Source organism: Alligator sinensis, unplaced genomic scaffold (genome assembly GCF_000455745.1).
Source record: "Alligator sinensis unplaced genomic scaffold, ASM45574v1 scaffold1001_1, whole genome shotgun sequence".
Taxonomy (NCBI): Eukaryota; Metazoa; Chordata; order Crocodylia; family Alligatoridae; genus Alligator; species Alligator sinensis.
This window is the reverse complement of record NW_005842564.1, coordinates 416,980-439,980: the sequence shown is the minus strand read 5'-3', so window position 1 is coordinate 439,980 and position 23,001 is coordinate 416,980. Positions and strand designations below refer to the sequence as shown.

The following is a 23,001-nucleotide window of genomic DNA, read 5'->3' as shown; positions in this document are numbered from 1 at the left end:
GAATTAACGTAAGGATTCAAATCAAACATTTTTTTATTTACCAAATTGTTAAAAAGTAGGGTTAGTGTTGTTGCTACACTGAATTTATTCATAGCTTTGAGTACCAAGAATGCATTGATGATATGATTTGAACATGAAAAAATGCCAGCTCCAAGGCTGTGTCCACACGAACATGGACATTTGTTTCCCTGGAGACAAGAAACAGCAGCACAAGATAAAAATGTTTTCTCCATGTTCTCTAATATTTGCATGATCCCTACTTGTGCCACTGCTACTTGTCCCTGGGGAACACCTGTGCCCCGCCTGGCTTCTGGCACATGGCAGGCTACCCCAGGTGGGGTAAGGGAGGCTGGGGCCAGCACTGGGCTGGCTCCAGCACTTTACCTGAGATCCTGAGGGCCCCCTGGGGCTGCAGCAGCAGCAATCCTGCCCCTCGGAGCCTGGCTGGCAGCTGGAGTGTGGCTTGCCGGTATGCAGCCCAAGGGGCTAATGCAGAGAGAATTAAATGCTTCTCAAATTAAAGGCAAAGTCTCATAACATCAAGCCAAGCTTCTTCCTTAGATAATTACCAATGATTAGATCATTACCACCATCTGAACAAATTAACAGGACCATGGAGAAGGATGGCAGGAGCTTCTCAGACCTTCCAATGGTTCACAACCCATTTTACATTTTCCGGGATGTTGCTCAGTATTAGCACTGTGAGGTGTGCTAACATGATTCACAAGATAAACCCAAATATTTCAAATGGCAATACATAGTGTAAAGAACATTCTGACTGTTGTGGTCTTTCTAAATTCTTTGCAACAGAAGAGTGTTGCATTATTTTTCTGTACTCAAAAAATAAGCAGAAACTAAGAGCTGGCATTTTTGGAGGAGTACCTTGAATCTAATGAGGGGTACCTTAGATTCTAAAAATTCTGAGAACTGCTGCATTAAGTTGTGCTACACTAGGTCTAAGCAGTCCTGTATTTGTCCAGGAAGGCACTTTGCCTTGCCTTCCTCTTTTAAACTAAGCCCTTATTCTTCAAGCTAAAAATAACTAGTTCCTTCAACCTTTTCTCATATAGTTTGGCTTGTTTCAACTAAAAGCTTACAGGCAACCTTTCCTATAAAGCCTACAATTGCCCTTATCTTTAACTTTTGTTGTTAATATTTGTTTACAAATAAAATAATATTTGTAAACAAATAAAATAATATTTGTTTACTAAATAAAACTCCTGGACCAGGAGTTTCCAAACTGTGGTCCACTTACCCATGGGGGTATGCAAGCCATCTCGGGGGGTGGGGGGTATGCGAGAGAAATTGTGTAATGGTGGATTGAATTTTCTTTATAATACTAATTGGCATTTAAGCGGTTAAAATATAACATGTATGCTGCTTGTGGTATGTGGGCAGCTTGTAAATCTGGAAAGGGTACACAATAAGAAAAAGTTTGGGAACCTCTGCTCTGGACAATAAATGCATGACTAGGGAGAATAACATGTAGCCCATAACCACTTTAGGCAGGGTACCAGCTTAAAGAGATATTTCCAAAAGGCCTATAAAATTAACTTTTCCATTATATAAAAACCTAACTCTGAAATTTCATTTCATTTGAGGTCATGTTTTATTCTTCAAACTATTACAACACTGATCTAAGTCACATCGGGAGGTTATACACATGCTCTGGGAGTGTGTGTATGTGTGCGTGTTGGGGGGGGGCTTTAATTAGAGTACCTTTAATTAAAGCACCCAGAGCATCTCATGTATCAGTGTCCCTGTGCAGTATCTTCTATCATTGTCCCCATGCTGAGAAACAGTGGCAGGGGTGCTTTAACTAAAGCTTGTCGAACGAGCTTTAGTTAAAGCGCTCCTGCTACTATTCTTCAGCACAGGGACACTGATACACAAGATGCTGGAGTCTGTTGGAGCGCAGTAATTACCACACTCAAGCAGACTTGATTGATCGAGTCTGCTCCGATATGCTGTAGTTACAGTGTCAGAACAGCCTCACTTCTCATGTATAGGCACCTAATCATGTCCTAAAAAATGTAAGGAGAATCTAAGCAATTCGAATATATTCATATTCTTATCTATGTTTTACCTGTATGCTTTACCTAGACATTCTCTTCTTCTGGGCACTAGGCAGCTGCAAGAAGGGCCAGGTTCCCATTTTGGGGTATCCAGTGAGTCATACCAGTGGCTCGAGGCTCCACCCAAAAATCTGGGAACACTTTATTTGCCGGGGTGTCCCACATAAATAAAATCCCCTTCTCACAAGCAGTATAAACACAAAAGAACAGATTTATTACAGAAAATAAAGGCAAAAAAACCCAAAGGAAAACACTAAATACAATTTAAAACACTATTAAGTACAAGACAAAGTCTATAAATTATACCCTCTTGGCTTCACCCTGTCCAGGGAGTCCAGGACTTGGGGGCTCCCCAAAGGGTAGTTCTGGGGGCCTGCACCTCACCTGCCCTTCAGCAATGGGCTGGAGAGGGGTGCCCACAATGGAGAGTCCTAAGAGCTGCTCCTTGGGTTTGCAGCACTGAGGGAGCTGCTCAGGAGCATGGGTGCTTCTGCATTGCAAGGAGTCCTGTTGCTCCTGGAGAAGTGGTAGAGCATGAACCTCCACTTCTGCATGGTGGCTTTGAGGGGTTAACTGTGGCTTTCATCAGTGAACCACACCCCAAAATTCCTAGTCCCAATCCCAGCTCTGCTGGGGCAGGAAACTGCAAAGAATTTGGACATGGGCTAAGGGCCACACCACACTGAGGCCTGGATCGCCAACAAAAAGTGCCAGGTCTCACCCTGGCCCAAACCATGCCAGACTCCACCCTGGTCCAAATCTCCCAGCCACACATACAGCTGGAGTTCAGCCACACAACTAGGCTGACAGAACATCTGTGAAACAGCAAAAGGGGCCCAGGCCTATGTGGCTGCAGCCTGGATATCTCATCTCAGCTGCACCATTATGCTGTGACACAACAATTACAAAGCAATGGAGGGAGGCCAGACCTATGTGGCCAATAACTGCCAGGACCCCATACCTACTCCATTTGCTCCAGGGATTAATACCCCCATGGTATTATCCCACTCAAAACTCAGGGGGAAAAAAGGGGGAAAGAAGAGGGAGAGAATAGGGGTCCCAAACTCCGAGACCAAATCTCTCCCTATACCTGAGGCTTTACTTTCACATAGCTTTATCTCCAGTGAAGATGGGGAGAGACCACCCCAGTGGGGAGCAGTTTCTCTGGCTCCCAATTCAGCTTTGCAGTTCTTAGCAGCCCCAGGAAAAAGAGAGACAGCCTTAGTTAAGTTGTTTTGAAATACCTGGCATTACATCACCTAAGCCTTGTCCAGTCAGGCAGTGCCAGGCTCCAGACTCTCTCTTACTCAATTTACCTAGAGGAGTCTTTGCTTCCCCTGGCCAATCAGGTCAGAGTATTTTAGTATCTCACTGAGATACAAGACCCTAGCTTTCTATGTGAAGAGCACATGGCCAGAACAGGGGCCATTCTTGCCCACATGGCCAGACCAGGTTTTCTCCTTAAAACAAAGGGCCAGAGGAGAAAAGGGGGAAAAGGAAAAAAAAGGTAAATACAGAAGAAAAAACCCCATACAATGCACAACAACTGAAGACACACACCCTGCCATATGCAGCACAAGTGTGTGTGGGTGTTATATATATTATTAATATCGATTATCATTAATGTATTTGTACTGGGTGCCTTACAAGCCACAAAAAAGATCTTGTCCTAAACACTGTATACAACAGAAGATAAAGATCAGAGACTCAGAAGAGAAAATAGAGATCAGATCACAGAATCACAGAAAAGCAGAACTGGAAGGGACCTCCATATGTCTTCCCCCCAACCCTTCCTGAGTTACGAACAACCCTAACCAAACCATCATATGCAAATCCATTGTCTAACCTCTTAGCAAAGCTACACAGCCATCTCTGACACAACACAAGACATAACACCCTAACCTGCCACAGGTAAAGCTGGGAGACCATGGTGGCCAATTTCCTGCTGCTTTAAAGGTTGTTAATATATGCTCAAGAGATACCAGGAAGAGGGCCACAACCCCTGCTGCAGAGGAAGACAAAACCCCCCACAGTCCATACCAATCTAACCATGGGCTAAAATTCCTTCCTGACTCCAAATATGTCAATGGGTCTGACCCTGAGCAGAGGGGCAAGGTCCCCTAGCTAGGAACCTCCAGGTTTAAGTCCTGGAAGGAGCATTGGCACACCCCGCTCAAAATCCCCAGCTTTGGTTGCAGCCAACACACAATGCATCAGAAGAAGGTATAGAAAAAAACCCTGACATATAACAGCACCGGGGGTGGGGAGGGCGGGAAGGATGGGGGTACAGGAATAGGTGGGAGGGAGTGGGAGCAGGGAGAGAGGAATTCCCTCCTAGCCCCATGTGGCAACCTGCAAAGCCCAGAAACATGGGAAATACCTATAGCAGAACACGGGCATAGCTATGTTTAGATCAAAAACAAATTTTGAGAACTTAATTTTGAAGTAACATGTAGATCTGGGAACTTCTGATTATGGTGAGAGAACAGAGCCTCTTGCACATGGATTACACTAACCTATTTTTATTGTGACTTATTTTTATTCCAGCAGTATTTCTAGCAGAGGAGGGGGGCTAGACCCAATGATCTCATGCCCTAAACTTCTGTGAATCTGAGAGTCCCTCCCCATGGCTGTCCAACCTCTTCTTGAACACCTCCAATCCACAATTTCCCTAGGCAGTCTATTCTGCTGCCTCACTGTTCTCACTTTTATAACAGTATTCTTAGAATGTTTGGGGTTATGGAGGCCCTTGGATTAAGTGAATCTCGACATTTCTTGGCATCTGATCTAACCTATATGTAATTCTAAAGGAAAATCCGAAATAAAATTTGAAACAGGACATTTTCTTTGATGCACTCTCTTGGTTAGACCATCTTTCCCTGCCCTTTAGATCAGATGCTTTACTAAAAAGATTTACTCATATTTAACACCAAACTTTTGTCACACAAGAAATGGATTTTTTTTCTTACTTTCCTTTTATTGAAAACCAAAAACAAATACCAGTGACCTTTGATATTTTAACATTTCAGCATGTGGGTAGTGGCAAATCATGGTAAATGGCTGAAAAATTTTACTGGAGACTTTAAGTGCTGCCAGTTAAATCAGGATTGCAACAGAAGTCCATAGAAAGCCAAAGTTCTGCAACAACATTACTCAAAAACCAGAGCACTGAACTCACCCGAGTTTTATTCCTCCAGGGTGAAAGTTTCTCTCTCTTCCAATTAGGACAATTAAATTTATGTTTATTCTGATGCAATATGTTCTCCATCTACTGCATCATCATCACAGTTCAACAGCAGTTGAAGTTATTTAGACTAATAATGGGAAATAAGAGTTATTTGAGGATATAAACCAATACTTGTGACATGACTTTTTAAAAGCTATGATATAATGTATTACTTATACAGTGCAATAGAATACAGCAATGTCCAACTGGAAAGCTGTGCAAACTAAAAGGAGATTTTTCTTTCAAAAAGGCTCACTATACATTCATCCTAATGGCAAAAATTAATATATTATACAATGAATTTCACAATGTAATACAGAAAAAGTGTAGCAGGGGACATTACAGCTGGAACATATCACAAAACAGCTGGCTTTTCAGGAAGTTTTTGAAGGAGTAGAGTGAGGGAGATTTGTGTACGTGTTGTAGATGCTGCTCGAGGCACATAAGCAACTGGGAAGAAGGTGAAATTTGAGGGCAAGCACAGGAGACAAAAGGGGCAGTTATAATGATGCTGTGCCAAATCAAGATAGCTGAAAGGGTCATGGTGGAGATGAGGGAAGATAAGTACACAAGAATATAATGTTTCCATGACCTCTGCCCTTTTCATTATGATCTTTCCCTTGAAGTTTCTTAAAAGTTGCCACAATATACAACCATTCTACTCTTTCTTAGTAAAGATCACAGCTGTGTTACGATAGGAATTGTTTTAGTGAAGTTGACTAGATAACATTCACATCCTGGACTTTAATCTTGAAGGCCAATATTTTGTAGTTCTACAATTATATTCAATTGTCAAGTTTTACTTCTGGGCCATGATCTCGTTATCTGTTATTTGAAACAACGTTAGGGTCTAATTGCTTCTTATGTGACAAATCATCCACATAAAAGCAAACTTGGCTGTTTTACTAGTTTAGCACAGTGACACAATATAAAACCTACACTGAGGGATGCATTCAAACTTTATTCTTGAAAGATATTAAGCTACTCTTCTCAAGCTACATACATCACAGTTTTAGCTCTAGTCATCTTCACAAGATGAAAAAAAAGCAGTCTGAAAAATAAATATTATGCTTCATTCAAGAAACAGGCATGAAGGACAGCTTAGGCATTTATGGAAATTAGCTCACATTGGTTACTATTATCAGTATTCTCCTGTGGCAAGTGTTGTATGCAAAAACGACCCAACTTGGGGAAAAATACTGGAATAGCTTTCCCTAGTGTAAGAGAGGTGAAACATAATATTTGTTGCACCATCTTTAACATATTCAGTGCAATTACTTTGATAAATTAATTTCAACAGATTTCTTATTTCTTTATTAATTTCTAAATATACCACCATTTCAGGAACAAAGCACAGCATGTATGCAGTTACTTGGAAGAAATAACTAGGTCCCATCCCACATCCCAGGATCTGTGTATTTAGTGTTCCTAATTCCTGACTGTAATCACTGCAGAAATACTTTCATTGTTCAAATATTGTAACAGGTGGATAGGAGGAAAAGTTTCAAGGGCTTAGAATAGGATATACACTGAATAGGATATACACTATGCTTTACTTCAAGCCACATGGGCTCTGCTACCTTCCCTCCATGTTTTAGAAATCGTATTTCACTGGGGGAAAGGTACCAAGAATGCAAGATTTCCCGATGATCCAGGTCTGCCCGGGCCTCACTGATAGGGAGCTAGAGAGGGTATGGGATTCTGGTACTGGAGATAATTCACAGGGGCTCCATCTACATGAGACATTGATGGCGTATGTAGCCCAGTACTACTGTGCAGTAGAGCTGTGTGGCAACAACCGTGATACAATGCTACTGCACAGTAGTGTCATGAAAAAGGCATTTTGTCAGCACTACTGCACAGTAACTTGGGTTATTGCACAGTCATTTTGTACTTGTCTATACAATAATTTAGTACTATTTTACACAAGTATTAAATGACTGCACAGTTGTGTAAATGCAGCCAGAGCTATGAACACATGTGTCCTGAGTTTCACAGGATCTGAGGATCACATTCCTGCTTTCTTTTCTGGTGGTAAGGGCAAACATTGCTCCCTGACAGAAGAATGTGAGAGCAACTGGCAGGGGAATTTTGCATGAGGAACATTACAAGTTTTCTTCTCTCTACTCCAAAACCCTTCTCTCCGGATTTCTGATTTTCTTTATCCATTTTTATTAAGACATGGTAAAAAGTAATATTGGTCCAAATCATTTAAAGAGGTCTTACATTCATTTTATGATGTATCGCTTGCTTATATTTTATTAATTCTCAGTTCAGGATTATCAGTTTTGAAAGGGATTTCTGTGAAACTGTATAAGGATTGTCCTTTCCCTCAAAACTATCATTAAGTTCCATTTTTAACTGTCAAATACACTGGCATATGAAGTTACTCTAGAGACAAAAATAAATAATAATCTGTCATCTGGAAAGGAAATATCATTGCTTTTCATATAGCCTTTCATCATTACACAGCTCCTTCTAAAAGTGATACCACATAAATTTAGTGTTCAGTTACACTGAGTTCCTAAAATTTAAAATGATAACTCAAACAGGCAAAAGGATGACAAATAAGGTATTTAAAGTTACAAGTGTAAACTTTCACATATAAGACCCCAGAACCAGAAGAAAAAAATGGATATTCAGAAATAAATATTAGGAATGAACACATAGATCAACAGAATCCCATCAGCATCAGGGTAACAATTTTGATTTAATATTTTAGCAACTGGCATTCCTAAAAATAATATGGGAAGCTAAAAGACCTGAGTGAGAGTTTACCTAAACATCCTGGGGACTCTAAGCCACCTCACTTTACATGTCTACATTATGACAATATACCAATCTGATTTATTTACCAACAGTATACACACTATGGAATTGAAAGTGTGCAAAGACACATAAGTGCATGTGCATATCTTTGAGAATCTGGTCCATGACGTATAGTTTCCTGAAACTTTTCAACTGCCAGAAAAAAAGCAGGGAGCTGAGAGAAAGTAGAAGCTAACAGGAGGTCTGCACCACATTTTATCTCCATCCCAACCCAGATAAGAATATAGGAACATAAGATCCTGAAGGAGCCTCCTGGACTACTGATGTCCATTTGCAGATGACCATTTACTCAAGTAGCCTCCCAAATCCTCACACACAACTACACAGCATGATACCAGAAACACCAAGAACAAAAGGCAGCCAACGAAAAAGAAAATCATCTAAAGTCATTGCCAATCTGACCTAGGGAAACATTATTTTCCGGCTCCATATTTGGCGATCAGCATGACCCAGAGCAGAAGAGCAAGACTAGCTAGGAACCCTGGGTTAACCAAGTACCAACAGGAACACGAGCACATACCACTCAAAAAAGCCCTATCTACCATGATGACCAATGTTCCCATCCTTCAAAGAGAGATGACTCCCTGCCCCTTTCAGTACTGAAGCCAGCAGCATTCATGTGAGGGAGAAAAAAAATCCATCTTGGCTCTTACTGGCAAACTTGAAGCACTGAATTACCAGATACCTAACATGCCACAAGGCAGCGCTATATCCCATACTCTGGACTGCAAGTAAATTCAAATATCATACACACTGTTGGTTGAGACAGAATTCCCTGTCCTTTCATATCAGACATCCCATAAACTTGTCAAGTTTCTTGTTAATGTGATTCAAGTTTGTTGCTGAGACAACTTCGTTCAGAACACCCATCCCAAAACTACACCCCCTGACAGAAATCTTTCAGTTTTAAACCTAAATTTGCCACCTGTTAATCTGTAGTTATTTAATCCAGTGCCAGTGTTGTTTTTTAGCCTAAAGAAATCATCTCTGCCCTAATACGCACACCACAAAAGTACTTGTAAAGTATAATCGCCTCTCCTCTTAAATTGTATTTAGTTAAGCCAAGTTCCTTTAATCTTCTTTTATAAGAAAATGTTTTCATTCTCTTATCCATCCCAGTGACTACTTTTTGTTCCATTCCAGTTTAAGTCCATGTTTTTTTAACAGTGGCCTGACTTGTACACAATATTCTAAATGGACTCTAACCAGTGCCTTGTGCCCCCTTGTCTCTACTGAATATATCTGGCCTAAAGCTGGGTGCGAACTAGCAGTGGAAAATCTCCAACACTCAAAATGATTCCTGGAGTGGGAGAACTACAGATGCTCAGCATGCAACAAGTCTCTCCAATGCTCCTTATGCCTATCCAAGACTGGGGTGATCCCAGCCTGGGGAAGCCATGGGCTGCTCCATTCCCCGGGTTCCCAGGGGCAGGAACTCCCATGTGAGAAGCAAGCAGGAAACTACATTGCTCCCAGAGCTTGGCTCCAAGAAGCCAAATAGAGGGAGTAATGGGGAAAATCCCCTGTGTGCCCCTCACACCAGGAATTCAGAGAGCCTCCCCAAGTTCAGTTCCTGGCCCCTGTACAGCTTCCCCTTGCTGCCCACACTGTCCAGCTGGGCAGCATGGGTGATAATTAAAAGCCAGTGAGTCTGGAAAACATACTTGGGGAAGCTTTCCTTAAACCAGATCCCAGCCCTGCTGGCTTTTAAATCACCACCCTAACCTTTTAGTAAAACATACAGCTTAACTGTCTCCCTTTTAGCCAACTGCCATCCTCTCCAGCGTTCCAATTTCTCATTAGACATGGCATCAAAAGCTTTGTTTAAATTAGGTAAATTAAGTTTACTGCATTGCTCTTATCCAATAAGTATTTTGTCATAGAGGGATATCACATTAATCTTCCATGAATAAACAAGCCCATATTGGGTTTTGTTCCATCTTCCATTGTCTTTCACACCTTTGACTATTCCTTTCTTCAGTATTTGTTCTATTTAAGTCAAATTAACAGACCTGTAATTGCCTGGATCATTTTCTCCCCTTCTTACAAGCAGGCACTACATTTGTAGCTCTCTAGTCCTATTTATGTCAAGGAAATTGAACTGTCCAATAATTACATTACTATTTAAATGTTCACTATTACTTAAATTTCCAGTGTCCTTATAAAGATCTGTACCTATTTTCAAGTCTGAACATGGGGATTTATAATAGCCACTCAACACAATCTTTTAAAGGCCTTTTGATTATTTCTTCTTAATGCAATTTTAATTCAAACACATTCTTTTTTTCTTTATGCCTCAAAAGGTGCTGTGCTGCCCAACCTTCTCCTTAAGACAGAAAAGATCCCACTGAAGAGCACCTGAGGTTCTAACTCTTTAAGCATCGTTCCCAGACTATAATATTTGTTCATTATCTTTGTCAGCAGGTATCTAGACATTTAATTTGTTTTTACATATCAAATGATTAATGGACTCTTCCCTGTTTCTGCCAAAATATTCTTCAACCTCAAGTCTGTGTCCCTTATCTTTCATCCTGGTATAGAGCACACACGTTTTTTGGTTTGTTCCATTTGACTGGTCTGGCAGTTTTACTTAAGAGTGAATCCCGAGGACTCTTATCTTATTTTTCCTGTGGTTTACATCTCTCTGATCTTTTTTCTTTTGTTCCTTCTTCTAATCTGCTACTTTTGTTTTTGATCTGCCTTGATGCTTCCTCTAGCTGTCTGGGGCTGAAGTCACCTATGCGCGCCCATCTCTCTTCCCTTCTTTCAGGACTAACTTCCCTTTTCTTCTCCTTCCCCAGTCCATGAATGAAAGAATGAAATACAACCCACTGCTTCTACACTTCATCATCCTCATTTCCGTCTTGCTTAGACTCTTTGATTAATCCAATAGTTGCTATCCTCTATCTTTTATGTTTTAACAAACAATTTTGTGGGGGGGAAAAACATCAGGAAAGAAAAAGAAAAAGGAAAAAAAAAAAAGGGGAAGGAAGGAAGGAAGGACAGACGGACAAGCATACACAGCTACCAAACCAATCTTTCCCTCAAACTCCCCTGTTAGCTGCCCTATCAGCTGAAGACTGACATAGACATAGACCTGCAGCAAAAAAAGCTTTTAAACTTCTGCTCAAAAAAGTTCCTTGTACAGACTCAAACTCTCAGTGCCTCCCATAAAATATATATTATCAGTATTACCAAACAGACACATACATGCATGCCAATTCACTATTCACAAGTGAACTTATCCTTTCTCAAAACACTACCTCTCAAACCATCAGCTACTTCTCACTAGTTGTTGGCTCTTTAGAACATGCTACAAAAAGGTATCACATCTTATGGCAGTCTCAGTTATTAAAAACAAATCAGCTGTTTTTAGAAACTAATTCTGCAATGCGTGTAAATTTTCATACTTGAGAATATTTCAGAAAATAGGTAGAGCCATCAAATTTTAGCCTCTATTTCCACTGAAAATATACTGAATAAAGCAAGGTGCTTAAAAAGATAATTAAAAAGCACATTAGTACCAGTTAAAAAGACTCCAAGGAATGTCTTTTCAACAAAGCAACTTTGGTTATGTTTGTTTTGGGTAGGGTGACCATACATCCTGGATGCAGGGCAGGGAGGCAGAGCAGCAAGAGTAATTAAATAGGAAGCCCTTACAGGCAGCAAAATTGCCCTGAAATAGATTAGCTTGATTAGCTGAATGACCATTAAAAAGGGGAGATGATTATTAACACCTGTGAAGTAAAGAACAATGGGTCATTAACAGGGCATTGACTTCCTTAGCTGCCTGAATAGTAATACCCTGCAGTCACCTGGCCTCTGCTTGCAGCAGCACAGTTGACTTGAGAGGGCGGGGGGAATTTCCTGAATTTCACATTGTACCATATTGCCTATACCATATGGTCACACTAGTTTTGGGAAGTATTATGATACAAGTCATTCTTCATTGTAACTGGATGCAGAACAAAATTCTAGCTGAGAACATGAAGAACTGAGAAACTGGAGAAGTGAAGGATTGTTCTTTTGCTCTTTCTTTGCTCTCAAGGCTTTATCATCTAATTCTCCTTGCATCTCAGTTTTAATTTTAACATAGTGTCTTTCTTAAAGTGCACTTTGTACTATACTCTCACTTTTATCTCTGCCACCCTTTTCCAAGCCACCCATTAATATCTGTTTCTCTTTCCAAGCCACCCATTAATATCAGACTTCTTTATGTATAAGAAAACGATTTCTCTATTGAAATTGCTCCTCAAGATGCTTCTTCAGTTAAGTCCATGTAAGAAAGAAGGACATGTACATTTTGTTAAAAATGATCTTGAGAGTAAACCATTTCTGGTAAACCAATGCACTGTACATATGTATGTCTACATAGTGTAAAGCAGTGCTGTACAAAGATTCCTGAGGTAGTCCTGAGTTTAGAAGCAATATAGCCACAATAGGACAATATTCTGTCTGGGATAATTAGCTAGAATGAGAAATCTGTAGTGACACTACTTGGATATCCAGTTTAGCTTGTTCAGAGTTAACTCAGGGACTTCTGCTTACAAGTTAGTGATTCTTGCTCTCACTCTCCCAATGAAACAAGAGCAAATCTCCCTTCTAAAGTCAAACCAAGCCTTACCTGCATTTCTTGACAAAAGGAAGCAGCTGGTCCGAAAAGAATTTGACATTGTTCATCTGCAGTGTATGTAATTCCTGGCAGTTTGGAAGGAATAATCACAGAATTGAGGCTTTGAGGATTTGTGTGTAGCAAACAGTTACTGGCCTTTGACCTGGCAAGATACAGAGATTTATACTATGCTAAATAATACTATAAAGATTTACTATACTTTACAATACTATAAAGATAAATGTTTAAAGTAGGGCTGTCCAACTGGTGGCCAAGTCCCATATGGTCCACAGGAGTTAAATTGTATCCCCCAGGCTCTTGCTTGACTGTCACTCCCCATGCTGCTCCAGCCATAACAACAGCCAGAGGCTCCAGGCTTCCTGCACCTCTGGCTGCTGCTTTCTGCCCCTGCCAGGAGGCAGAGCACTTACAGCAGTGTGGGTCACTAAGAGTGAGGCTAGGGTGCTCAGTTCAGCAAGGGGTGAAGAGATCAGGGGACAATCACAAGTGGATGGTGTATCAGTGGTGTGTCTGCACAGACATACAGTGGAGGGGGCATGGGTGCAGTGGGGGTGGGAGGTCACAGGCCCACAGTGCAGTGGTGGAGGGAAGGTACAGGCGTGCAGTGCATCAGTAGGAAGGGGTGTCTACGGGGTGTGTGGCTCAAGGGGGGCTATGGCTTGCCCCCCACTTGTGTGGCCTGTGGAGCCTGCAGCCCCCAGCTGCTTGGAGATTGGACAGCTCTGATTTGAAGCATTATTGTGTTGTCATTTAGAGAAATAGCTCCCTATAGACTAATGAGACAAAGTAGTTACCAGGAAAAAAAAATCATCTTTTCAAGCAGTTATAAGAGCTACAGGAAAACCTTAGAAAATGTTTCAGTCTGATTACTACATAATCTAATTGTCTAATACTGGATGGTTCTAATACATACTTTTGGAGCTTATTTCCCCCCACTCCCTCCAGACATTAAGCATATCAATCTTTTTTTTTTTGTATCTTGTTACTTTTGAGCTAGCACTGAAGTTGTACACAATAATTTTAAAGAAAAAGGATATAAAAGAAGAGGTGAAAATATCTCATCTTACAATACCCCCAAACCATGCAGGTCAGGGTTCTACACTGGCACATCTACAATGGTCTTTTTTCCTGTTTCTTCACTTTACCAGTACCATACATGGATTAGGTTTGTCTATGTGTATGTGAACACACAGAGTAAAGCCCTCCCACTTTTTGGCCCAACAGTCTCTAGTGGTTAGAGAACTTGCCCGCAGAACAAGAGACCCAGGTCCTAGGACCCCTGAAGGGGTTTGAAACTGCATTTCCCACTTTCCAGCAAAGTGCTCTAACAATCAAATGACTGCCCAGACTATTTTCTATCCCTTAAAATAAAAAGGATTACATTATATTATGTTATGTTCTTTAGTAAGTTACCTGAGAAATCTTTCTAGATCTTCCCTGCTGCACCGGGACCATGAAACATCACCAAGATTCTGGCCTTTAATCCATTCTCCTGACATGATATGGAGGCCATCTGCACAGGATGGATGGTCATTATCATGATTTATTCCCATGCTGAATTTTGCAGGTATTGAAAACAAAACACAATAAAACAAAACAATTTAGCGAATCAGTGTAGCAGAAAGCTTTTCAAAAGTTTTATGAACAAGTCCGTTTAAAAAAAAAATCTTTACAGATAACTACGAGAATAATAAATACTTGATAATATATATTTGAATAATATATACACTTCATCTTGATTTTAAAAATACATTTTGTAGACATCTTTCTCACAGTTGTAGGGACTCTGGCTTTAAAACTAGTACTAAGATATTTACTTCTATGCAAATAATATTTGCAATGTGAAAGAGAAGACATATTTTTAATGACTGCTGTTGGTAGCAAGGAGAGCGTTAGTAATTTACAAAAGTAGCCAGTGAATCTGTTCACTTGTTTTAATCCTACAGTTACTTAAGCTTGCTTATTGTTGTCTGCATGCATACAGTAATAGTCAAAGATCCCATTTTTAAAAAATCCTATATTTTTTAAGAATATTTTGATCAGGGGCATTAGGTTAATGTCACTTATAATTTTAGAAATTAAGTTCAGAGAATTGGCTTTTCACTACATTTTATTTGAAATAAGGGCAATAGAATAACTGAAGAAATCTGCATAATGAAGACACAGCATCTTCAACACAGTGAATGTTGCCACAGGGCACTACAATTCACCAGCCAGAAAATTCTGCTAGTTCTGACTACCATGGATTTACATGTTAAAGATTCTGTGACTTCAAAAACTTACCTTATTGTAGACAATACTCAGGGGGGGAGAAGGTAAGTCAAAAAGTTCCTTTTTTAAAGAGTTCAATAGTAGCTACACAGTAGGGGTTTGCAAAGCGGGCCCTATTCGATTCGGATTCAGCCCAAATCAGGGACAGTGATTCGATTCATTGATTCAGATCACTGTCCCTAATTCAATTCAACCAAATCCGAATCTAAAGATTCAATGCTGATTCGGATAATCAGTGATTCAGCCATAGACACAGCTTTAAATATTTTTCTACATATCTCAAGGTACCAGTGCAGCTTATGAACGCTGCAATACTGGGGCGGATGGAGCATCCTACAGGAGTGTGGGGGGGGCCCCCCGCGTGCTTGGTGGTGAACCCAGAAGTGGGCCAGAAGTACCAGGTAGTGGACCAGAAGTGGACAGGGCCCCCCCTGTACCCCTCCGGGCTTAGCGATCAGTGTGGGGGGGACTCCGGGTGCCCCTACAGACCCAGGAGGCATCAGTCACTGAGCTGGGGAGCGCAGGGGGGCCCCACAGCATGCTCCCCAGCAGACCCAGAAGTGGACCGGAAGTACTTCCGGTTCACTCATGGGTTTGCCATAAAGCACGTGGGGAGCCCCCCTGCACTCCGGTGGGATGCTCCATCCGCCCCAGCATCACAGCGTTCATGAGCCGCCTGCTACCTAGAGGTATGTAGAAAAAAACATTTAAAGCTGTGTCTATATCCGAATCACCCAATCTTTCTGAATCTCTCTCAATTGATTCGGAGGGTTCTGATTCAATTCAGAGAGATTAAAGGGTCTCCTGATTCTATTTGGATTCGGAGATTCAGCCTCCGAATTGGGCTGAATCTCCGCCAAATTGAATCAGGGACTGAAGCTTTGCATAGCCCTATTACACAGATACACATCTTGCTGGCATGTGAGAAATAAATAAAATACTCTCAGCTGCTTTTGAAGACTTATAAGTGATTCTGAGTATATCTTCCAGAGCACTATATCTGGAATAGTTGATAGCATTCTGCAGATTCTTCAGGACTTAACCAAACCATGTAATCCTATAGCAGGGGTTGGCAGCCTTTTACTATTATGGGTTGCTTTTTGCAACCCAGCCCTTGCTGCAGGTCACAGCTCTTGAAACTGCGCCCTGCCCCCAGAGATCAGTACCATATGAACTACATCCTTGTAACCTGTAAGCATTTGTGGTCAAAAGTCAAAGTATAAAGAAAAGATCATTTTATGTAATAAAGTGAATAAGATCTCTAAGCAAAGGATTAGCAGATTTGAAGAAATAGTAGTTATTTTCCTTTTAGGCTACTTCAACCGTAGTAGTGTTAAACAGGCTCCATAAACCTCATATACCTTTAGGAAGTCGTAATTCTCTCTACACATACTTCACTAGTTCAGTTCAGTATCATTACGATAAAGCATGACTATATTGTCTATTTGGAAAAAGAATTTGCTTAGTGGCATTACAATTTGTCTGTTCCGGATAGCTACTTCTAAAAATATTGCACACGATGATGTACTGAATTCATTCGGCAACATTTACTCTTAACAAACATAAACTATAGCTGACTGGCTTAATGGAACACTTTTTAGTTCACACTATTGTAACAGATTATAGGACAAAACCAGAAAGGAAAAAAGAATTAGCAGGATTCTAATAAAATATTAGGCTTTTGTATGAAAAATGACATCATCCACCATCATAATACGTAAGTTAAAAAAAAGAAGAGGGAAGATACAAAGCCTCTAGAGCAAAACTAACCACTATGAATTCAGGAAGAAGCTTCCTATCAGCACATTATTTCATAACTGTTCACTACAGGGCTTTTGCAAAATTCTCTCTAAGGCAGGGTCATCAAAGATATGGCCTACAGTCTGTTTCACTATATGCATTCCTATCTTTCTGGGAAGTGAAGGAATAAGAAAAAAAATAAAGACAAGAAATCCACTATGGTGTAAGTTAAAAGCTTATGTGGCTACAGGAAAATCTATCTAAATTGCGTCACTGTAAAACAGGGTTAATTCCACAGCTCTTTCCAAACTACTCTTTCCCTCCTAAGTCTGAGCTAATCACACCTAGAATTACTAACATTTTAAAATAAAATACTCTTCTTATGGGACTGTGTAGTATCGCTGTCTGGCTCTTTATGAGGAGACAGATAGCCCTCTTGTGGAAGCCCAGCTGGGGGCACTTAGCTTATCAAGAGTATTCCTCTAGCACAGGGGCAGGCAATTATTTCAGGCAGAACTGGCCAGTTTGGGCAGGCTGTTGACGGCCCCATGGGTAGCCCTGCCCCTTGACAGGAGCCCCGCCCCCTGGCCACCATCTTGGGACCAGTGTCTCAGGGCCAGTGCCAGTGGGGGCCAGCATGGGGTGCAGGCTGGCAGGGGTCTGTGGAGCTGGGTTGGGCTGTACCAGCAGGGAGAGGGGGGGAGCTGGCCCAGTGTGGTAAGTGGGGTGGCTGCAGCTGCTGCTGCCGCAGAGCAGCCCTGACGAGTGAGCCCAGAGCCGGTGTGGGGCCCAGGCTGGCAGCGGGGGGGGGGGGCAAAAGTGGGGGGGGGCACGGGGGGGGGAAAAGCGGCCCCTCACCTGCCTCATGCCCGGTGCCAAATGCTGCAGCTGCTTGCAGCCCGCATGGGGCTGCCTGTGCCTGCTCAAGAAAGCCCTGCAAGCAGAGGCAGCAGGTAGCGTGGGCCACGGGGCAGGTGAGGGACCGCTTTTCCCCCCTTGCTCCACACCAGCTCCTTCCCTGCCCTCTTCTGCCCTTACCTGAGGTTCTGGTGTGGGGCAGCCATGTGGTCCTAGGCTGGGGGGAAGGCCCGGCAGGCCCTGCTATTGCGGGAGCCCACCGGACTTCCCCTGGGTCCTACTGCTCCTGGTTCCTGTCATTTTTGACAGAAACCAAGGACAGAGAAATATTAATTTTCAAAAATTTTTAGGAACCCATGGGCCGTATAGAATGGCCTTGTGGGCCGGTTCCAGCCCACGGGCCATGTTTTGCCCATCCAGCTCACGGGCCGTGTTTTGCCCACCCCTGCTCTAGCAGTTAAAAGTCCAAGATCATCTACAACCTTCTATTTGACCCATGGGAGTGAATGTCCTTGACTGTGAGGAATCACTGACAATGATGACGAACAGCCCAGAGTGGAAAGCAGAAAGTGGTTAGCTGGGAGAAAGAGCAGTCTTTGGCTAGGAAGCTGACTGAAGCCCTGATAAGCTCACTATGTAGGAAGGTGCCAAAGCTTAGGGCTCCTCCTATGGCCTGGATAAGAGCTAAAGGTTTTGATTTGCATGTTTGTTTTTGGTGCAAGAATTACTGTTTATCTTAAGAGGACTATTTTTGTATTAAGATAACTGGCTGAGGGGCTCCCCAGGCAGGAGGCATACCAAGCCACTTATAGGTTGGTTTAATAAATTCTTTAAAAAATCTCCCATCTGGTCCATTGCTATACAAACTATCTCCAGAAGCCCTTCAATTTAGGCATCCTATTGCTCCAGACTCTTTCAGAATTGCCTCAACCCTGGTTCACCTCTCAGCCCTAAACTGCCCACTCTTGTGAACTCTTCTAGTCCTTGTTTAGTCTCTTTTCTGCCCTCAGTAGAGACTCATGGGCTATGTCCAGATGAGCATGGCTGTGCAGTATGTGACACCACAGTCACACCTGCATCTCATACCGCACATTCAGCTGTTCTCCATGTTTCAAGGTAGCAGTGGAGGGGTGGGATTTTGATCCCAGAAGATCCCAGGGTCAAAAAAACCTATGTAAAAAAAATGTGGAGCGGTGCATGTGGGGGCACCGTTTGCCACCCAAACCTGGAGCCTGGCCAGCTGGAGCTGTACTCTGGCTGCTGGCCAGGCTCCAAGTGGCAGGATCACCACTGCTGCAGCCCCAGGAGGCCCCCAGGGCCCCACATAAGGCTGCTAGGGCCAGCACAGTGTTGGTCCCAGCCTCCTCTACCCCACCCAAGGTATCCTGCCATGCATCAGAGGGTGCATGGCACAGGCATTCCTCAGGGATAAGTAGCAGCAGCACAAGGTGTGCCACTGCTTCTTGTCCCCGGGGAAACAAACATCCATGATTATGTGGTAGCAGCCATGAAAAGCATGTAATCCTCCCAAGTCGCTCCTTGCTTCAGTAACATAAATTGCCAGAAGGCTTTGCTATCCCCTTGTATCTTGGAAACAACAATACAGAATACCCTTTTCTGGACAAAAAAAAAAAAAAAAAAGGCAGAAAAGCACCTAGAGAGCATCTCTGAGTATTGGCATGCCAACCTAAAATTTTAACGAAAGCAGAATTTCCTATAGATCAGATCTATGAAGGACAGCTCAAATATCACATCTGTACTCAGCTAGTAGGGACAGCAAAGCAAATTTACTTAAAGCTGCTAGACATCCCCTAAAGAATCATATTGTGTACCTATGTATATATTTATCATTTTTCAGTAGAAAGATATCAAGGCAGTCAAAATATCATGGTGTTAGGCAGATCCTATCTAGATAAATATATGCCGTTTTGGGAATTAACTAATCAACAAAACAAACGTGTATCTTATCAGTCAAATATAGAGCACTAAAATTATTGTGAACAAACCCCTAAATATCACCAAGACATCAACTGTAGGTTTTCAAGGGTTAATCAAAAATATCAAGACTACATGCAAATTAGATCCTTCTAACGGATCATTCTCCATCAGAAATAACTACTCGTACTAGTGCTTAGAGACAACAAATCAAAGGACATTTCCTCAATAATTATTTTATAACTTTTGATAATAGTGAACTATTTTATTATACATCATTAGCACATATTAATCATTATCAATACATTAATAATTATTGGTACAATGCATAGTAAATATATTCATCAATTATTTTGAAACGGCTTGGCAATTTCAGAATTACAGCAAATCATACACAAATACTTGCTGAAAGATTTCATTCAAAAAATATTTACTTAATTGTGAAAGTATTTTAAATGTCATCCTCTGTTAACTTAATTAATTTTATGCCTTAACAAGCTATATGCTTGCTTTAAGCCATAGATCCATAGTATATTCCTTGTAATGAAAGCCAAATGTGTCACATCAAATTACTATTTGAAGCTGAATTATTTTTGTCTATAAAGTCAAACTGTTTTGCATTGTCTCTGAGATTTACTTTTCTTTTGCGACTGTATTGAAGTACCATCACTTAGATGTACTGGGTTACCCAGAGACTAAAGAAGAGTTCTCAACACTAAAAATAATCATTTAAATAAAACGACAACATAAAGGGAATCAATGAAATCTGATCCTTGAGGGACCAGATGAGATGAAAATTCTTAAATGAATTGTAAGCAGATGAAAGCAAAAAAAAAGATGACAACACAAAGATACTGATTCACCATTACTTTTCAGCATGGGCAACAAGAAAGAGATTGCTCAGAGGGGCCCCAAAGAACTCATAAAAGATCTTACTTTCAACACTGAAAAGGTACAGAAAAGAAGCATCTGCTGGCAGTAGACTATTGCCTCAGGAAACTGTTATTTTAAAAAATACAGGCCCATGCTGTTTTAAACTGCCTAGGCAAAAAAGCTCCTGAAAATGATGATAATGATAATTACTACCTTTGATCTAGCTGGCTGTTTAAATATTCAGGGACATTACATAACAGGAAACTTCCTTTTAATTAGGTAGGGAGGTCTAAATAGTAAAAATAGTAAAGTAAGAGCTGTTTGAATATTGCTTTTACACTAACTATTGTAGCAAGATAATTCCTTGATCATTTTTCTTCTCTAACAGTTTTGTAAGAATTTTGACTTCTTTCCTCTGGAACATGAGCTAGCTCCTGGTAGCTGGGGCCAGACTGAAGGTCCTTTCTTATATGCCTGGGAAACTGCTCAGCAGGATCTCTCTCTTCTTGAGAAGAGGAATTTTGTGTTAGGTACCTGTGTATTTCCTACTCTTCCTGCCCCACATGCTGGCTTTTCCCTTTTCTCCTTGTGCAGGTTACAGATCCCCTTTCTCTTGTCACCCCTAGCAGAGCAGCAGCTAGCTAGTGACAGACAGCTGCTACTCCTCTAGGGTTGACTCGAAGAGCTTCCTGACTGGAGGAGAGAAAGCCAGACATCAAGTAGTCTTATATAGAAATCCTTCTGCACTCTCTTATCTTGGAGCCTTATCAAGAGGTCATTTCGTTGTACAAGAGGTTTCTTTTTTCATGTGTGCGAATCTTTTATTGGACTGCATAATTTTATATAGTTGGTCCAAAAAAAGACACATGTATTGAAAAAACCCACAAAAACCAAAAACATCCTTGCCCCTTGTGTTTCTTGGATCATCAGGGATACAACACTCTAACCCTACAACATCTCATTGTGGTCTTTCGCATTTCAGAATTGCTGAGTGAGAAAGGAACCCAGAGGATTACGTATGAAAAAAATAAAAGCAATGGCTTTCAGCACAGTGGCCATTGTTTTCAAACAGATCAGATGTGAATTGTCGACTTTATTCATTCTGTCTTATTCTAGACTATTCTAGACAGAATGCTAGGATGTCAGCTAAATAGTTCAGTTAATGCCAGAGAGTGTGCATGTTTTTAAATTGTGTAACCCTACCCCATTCTTACTAAGCAGTGAATCACTGAAAGACAAAAGGAAAGGTTATATTTTCAAGTGTTAAACTGAAACTAATTGCAAGTTTTCTGATACCATTAGCATTTCTGAGCCATTTCATCAACCACAACTTTAGTCTTCTTTTGTTTGTAACTGAAAACAAAGCAAACCCTTCTGTTCATTCTGGTTCTGTGGCACAACTATGGGTGAGCAGGCCAGGCAATAGGCCCAAGTGACGATTTAGAGGGGGCACAGAAATTGCTTCTGTTGTTTATGATTTTCAGTTATTCCATTATTCCAAAACAATGACAATATTTGTTTCTACCATTGTGTAGCTTTTAGGCACATACAACTATTGATGAAGTACATAGACACAGCTTTCACACATTCGGGATTTTCAAAGTGGAAAAAAGCTCAAGACAAATTTGAATGATACAAAGATTCTGTGTCATCATGAAGACTACAAAAAACCACGAAGAGTGCTGGTGACACTTATGTTTTCATTACACTCAGATGAAAACAGGAAGATCCTAACAAAAATGCCAAAGGTATATGGTATATCTTGCTGGATGAGACATTATACTGTAATACCATTACATTGAGCAAACTGAAAATATGTTTCAAAGTGGACAGACTGACTGTAATGTTATTTGTACACAGAATCTGCTCAGAACAACTTAAGTGGCTGAAAGAGCCAGACAAATTCACAGAGTCAGCTATTCAAAACAAGGTAAATGTGGGCTCTTTCTGAGGACTTTTCTGGAAAATGGTTTATAATTATGATAGATAAAACAATGAACTTCAAAAAAGAACAAGTGATTGTATGCCTATGAGATGCAAATGATGACAGATGGATTGCAGATAAACTGAAGAGCAGAGCCTGCCTGCATTCAATGGTTGAGTAGATGCAACATGCTACGGACTCAGCTAACATTTCCATACTCATTGATGGGCAGATTCCAGCCACCTGGGGAACATCAACACTATCTCCAGTGCTCTTTGGGACTGATGTTCCTGAGGATGCCCTGCCTACCCACTCCTACTTACACATACCCAACTCAGAAATGAAGCCATGAAACTGCTCTGGAACACCACCCTACAGCTGCTCTTGAAGTTTTAGTCTCTGTCATGCTTGTGAATAGCTGCAGGAGATGCCACCAGAGATACTTCAGCACAGCCTTTTGAGACACATGAGCAGCAGTTGGTGGGCAGCGTATGCGTGTAATGGAAATAGTTTAAATATACCCCTAATGTCCTGATTCTTCACCTTGGTGAAGACAGGCATTACACGTAAACTGGTTTAAGTGATCAGAAACTGGTTTTAACCTGTAACAGAACAGATGTTCAGTGCACATAAACCA

At 41.3% G+C, this 23,001-nt stretch overlaps 1 protein-coding gene across 5 annotated transcripts in view; it reads right to left on the bottom strand.

Moving 5' to 3' along the window:
- ADAMTS19 (ADAM metallopeptidase with thrombospondin type 1 motif 19) overlaps positions 1 to 23,001 on the bottom strand; it is a 271,308-nt gene that overhangs the window by 91,543 nt on the left and 156,764 nt on the right. For 4 of the 5 annotated variants that reach the window (XM_025214090.1, XM_025214093.1, XM_025214092.1 and 1 more), the window contains exons 9-10: positions 14,177 to 14,317; positions 12,755 to 12,905 (exon numbers count right to left, since the gene is read on the bottom strand). In XM_025214090.1, the coding sequence (XP_025069875.1) occupies positions 12,755 to 12,905; positions 14,177 to 14,317 (292 nt within the window). The remainder of the gene's footprint in view (positions 1 to 12,754; positions 12,906 to 14,176; positions 14,318 to 23,001) is intronic. The other variant, XM_025214094.1, reaches the window with a different exon arrangement.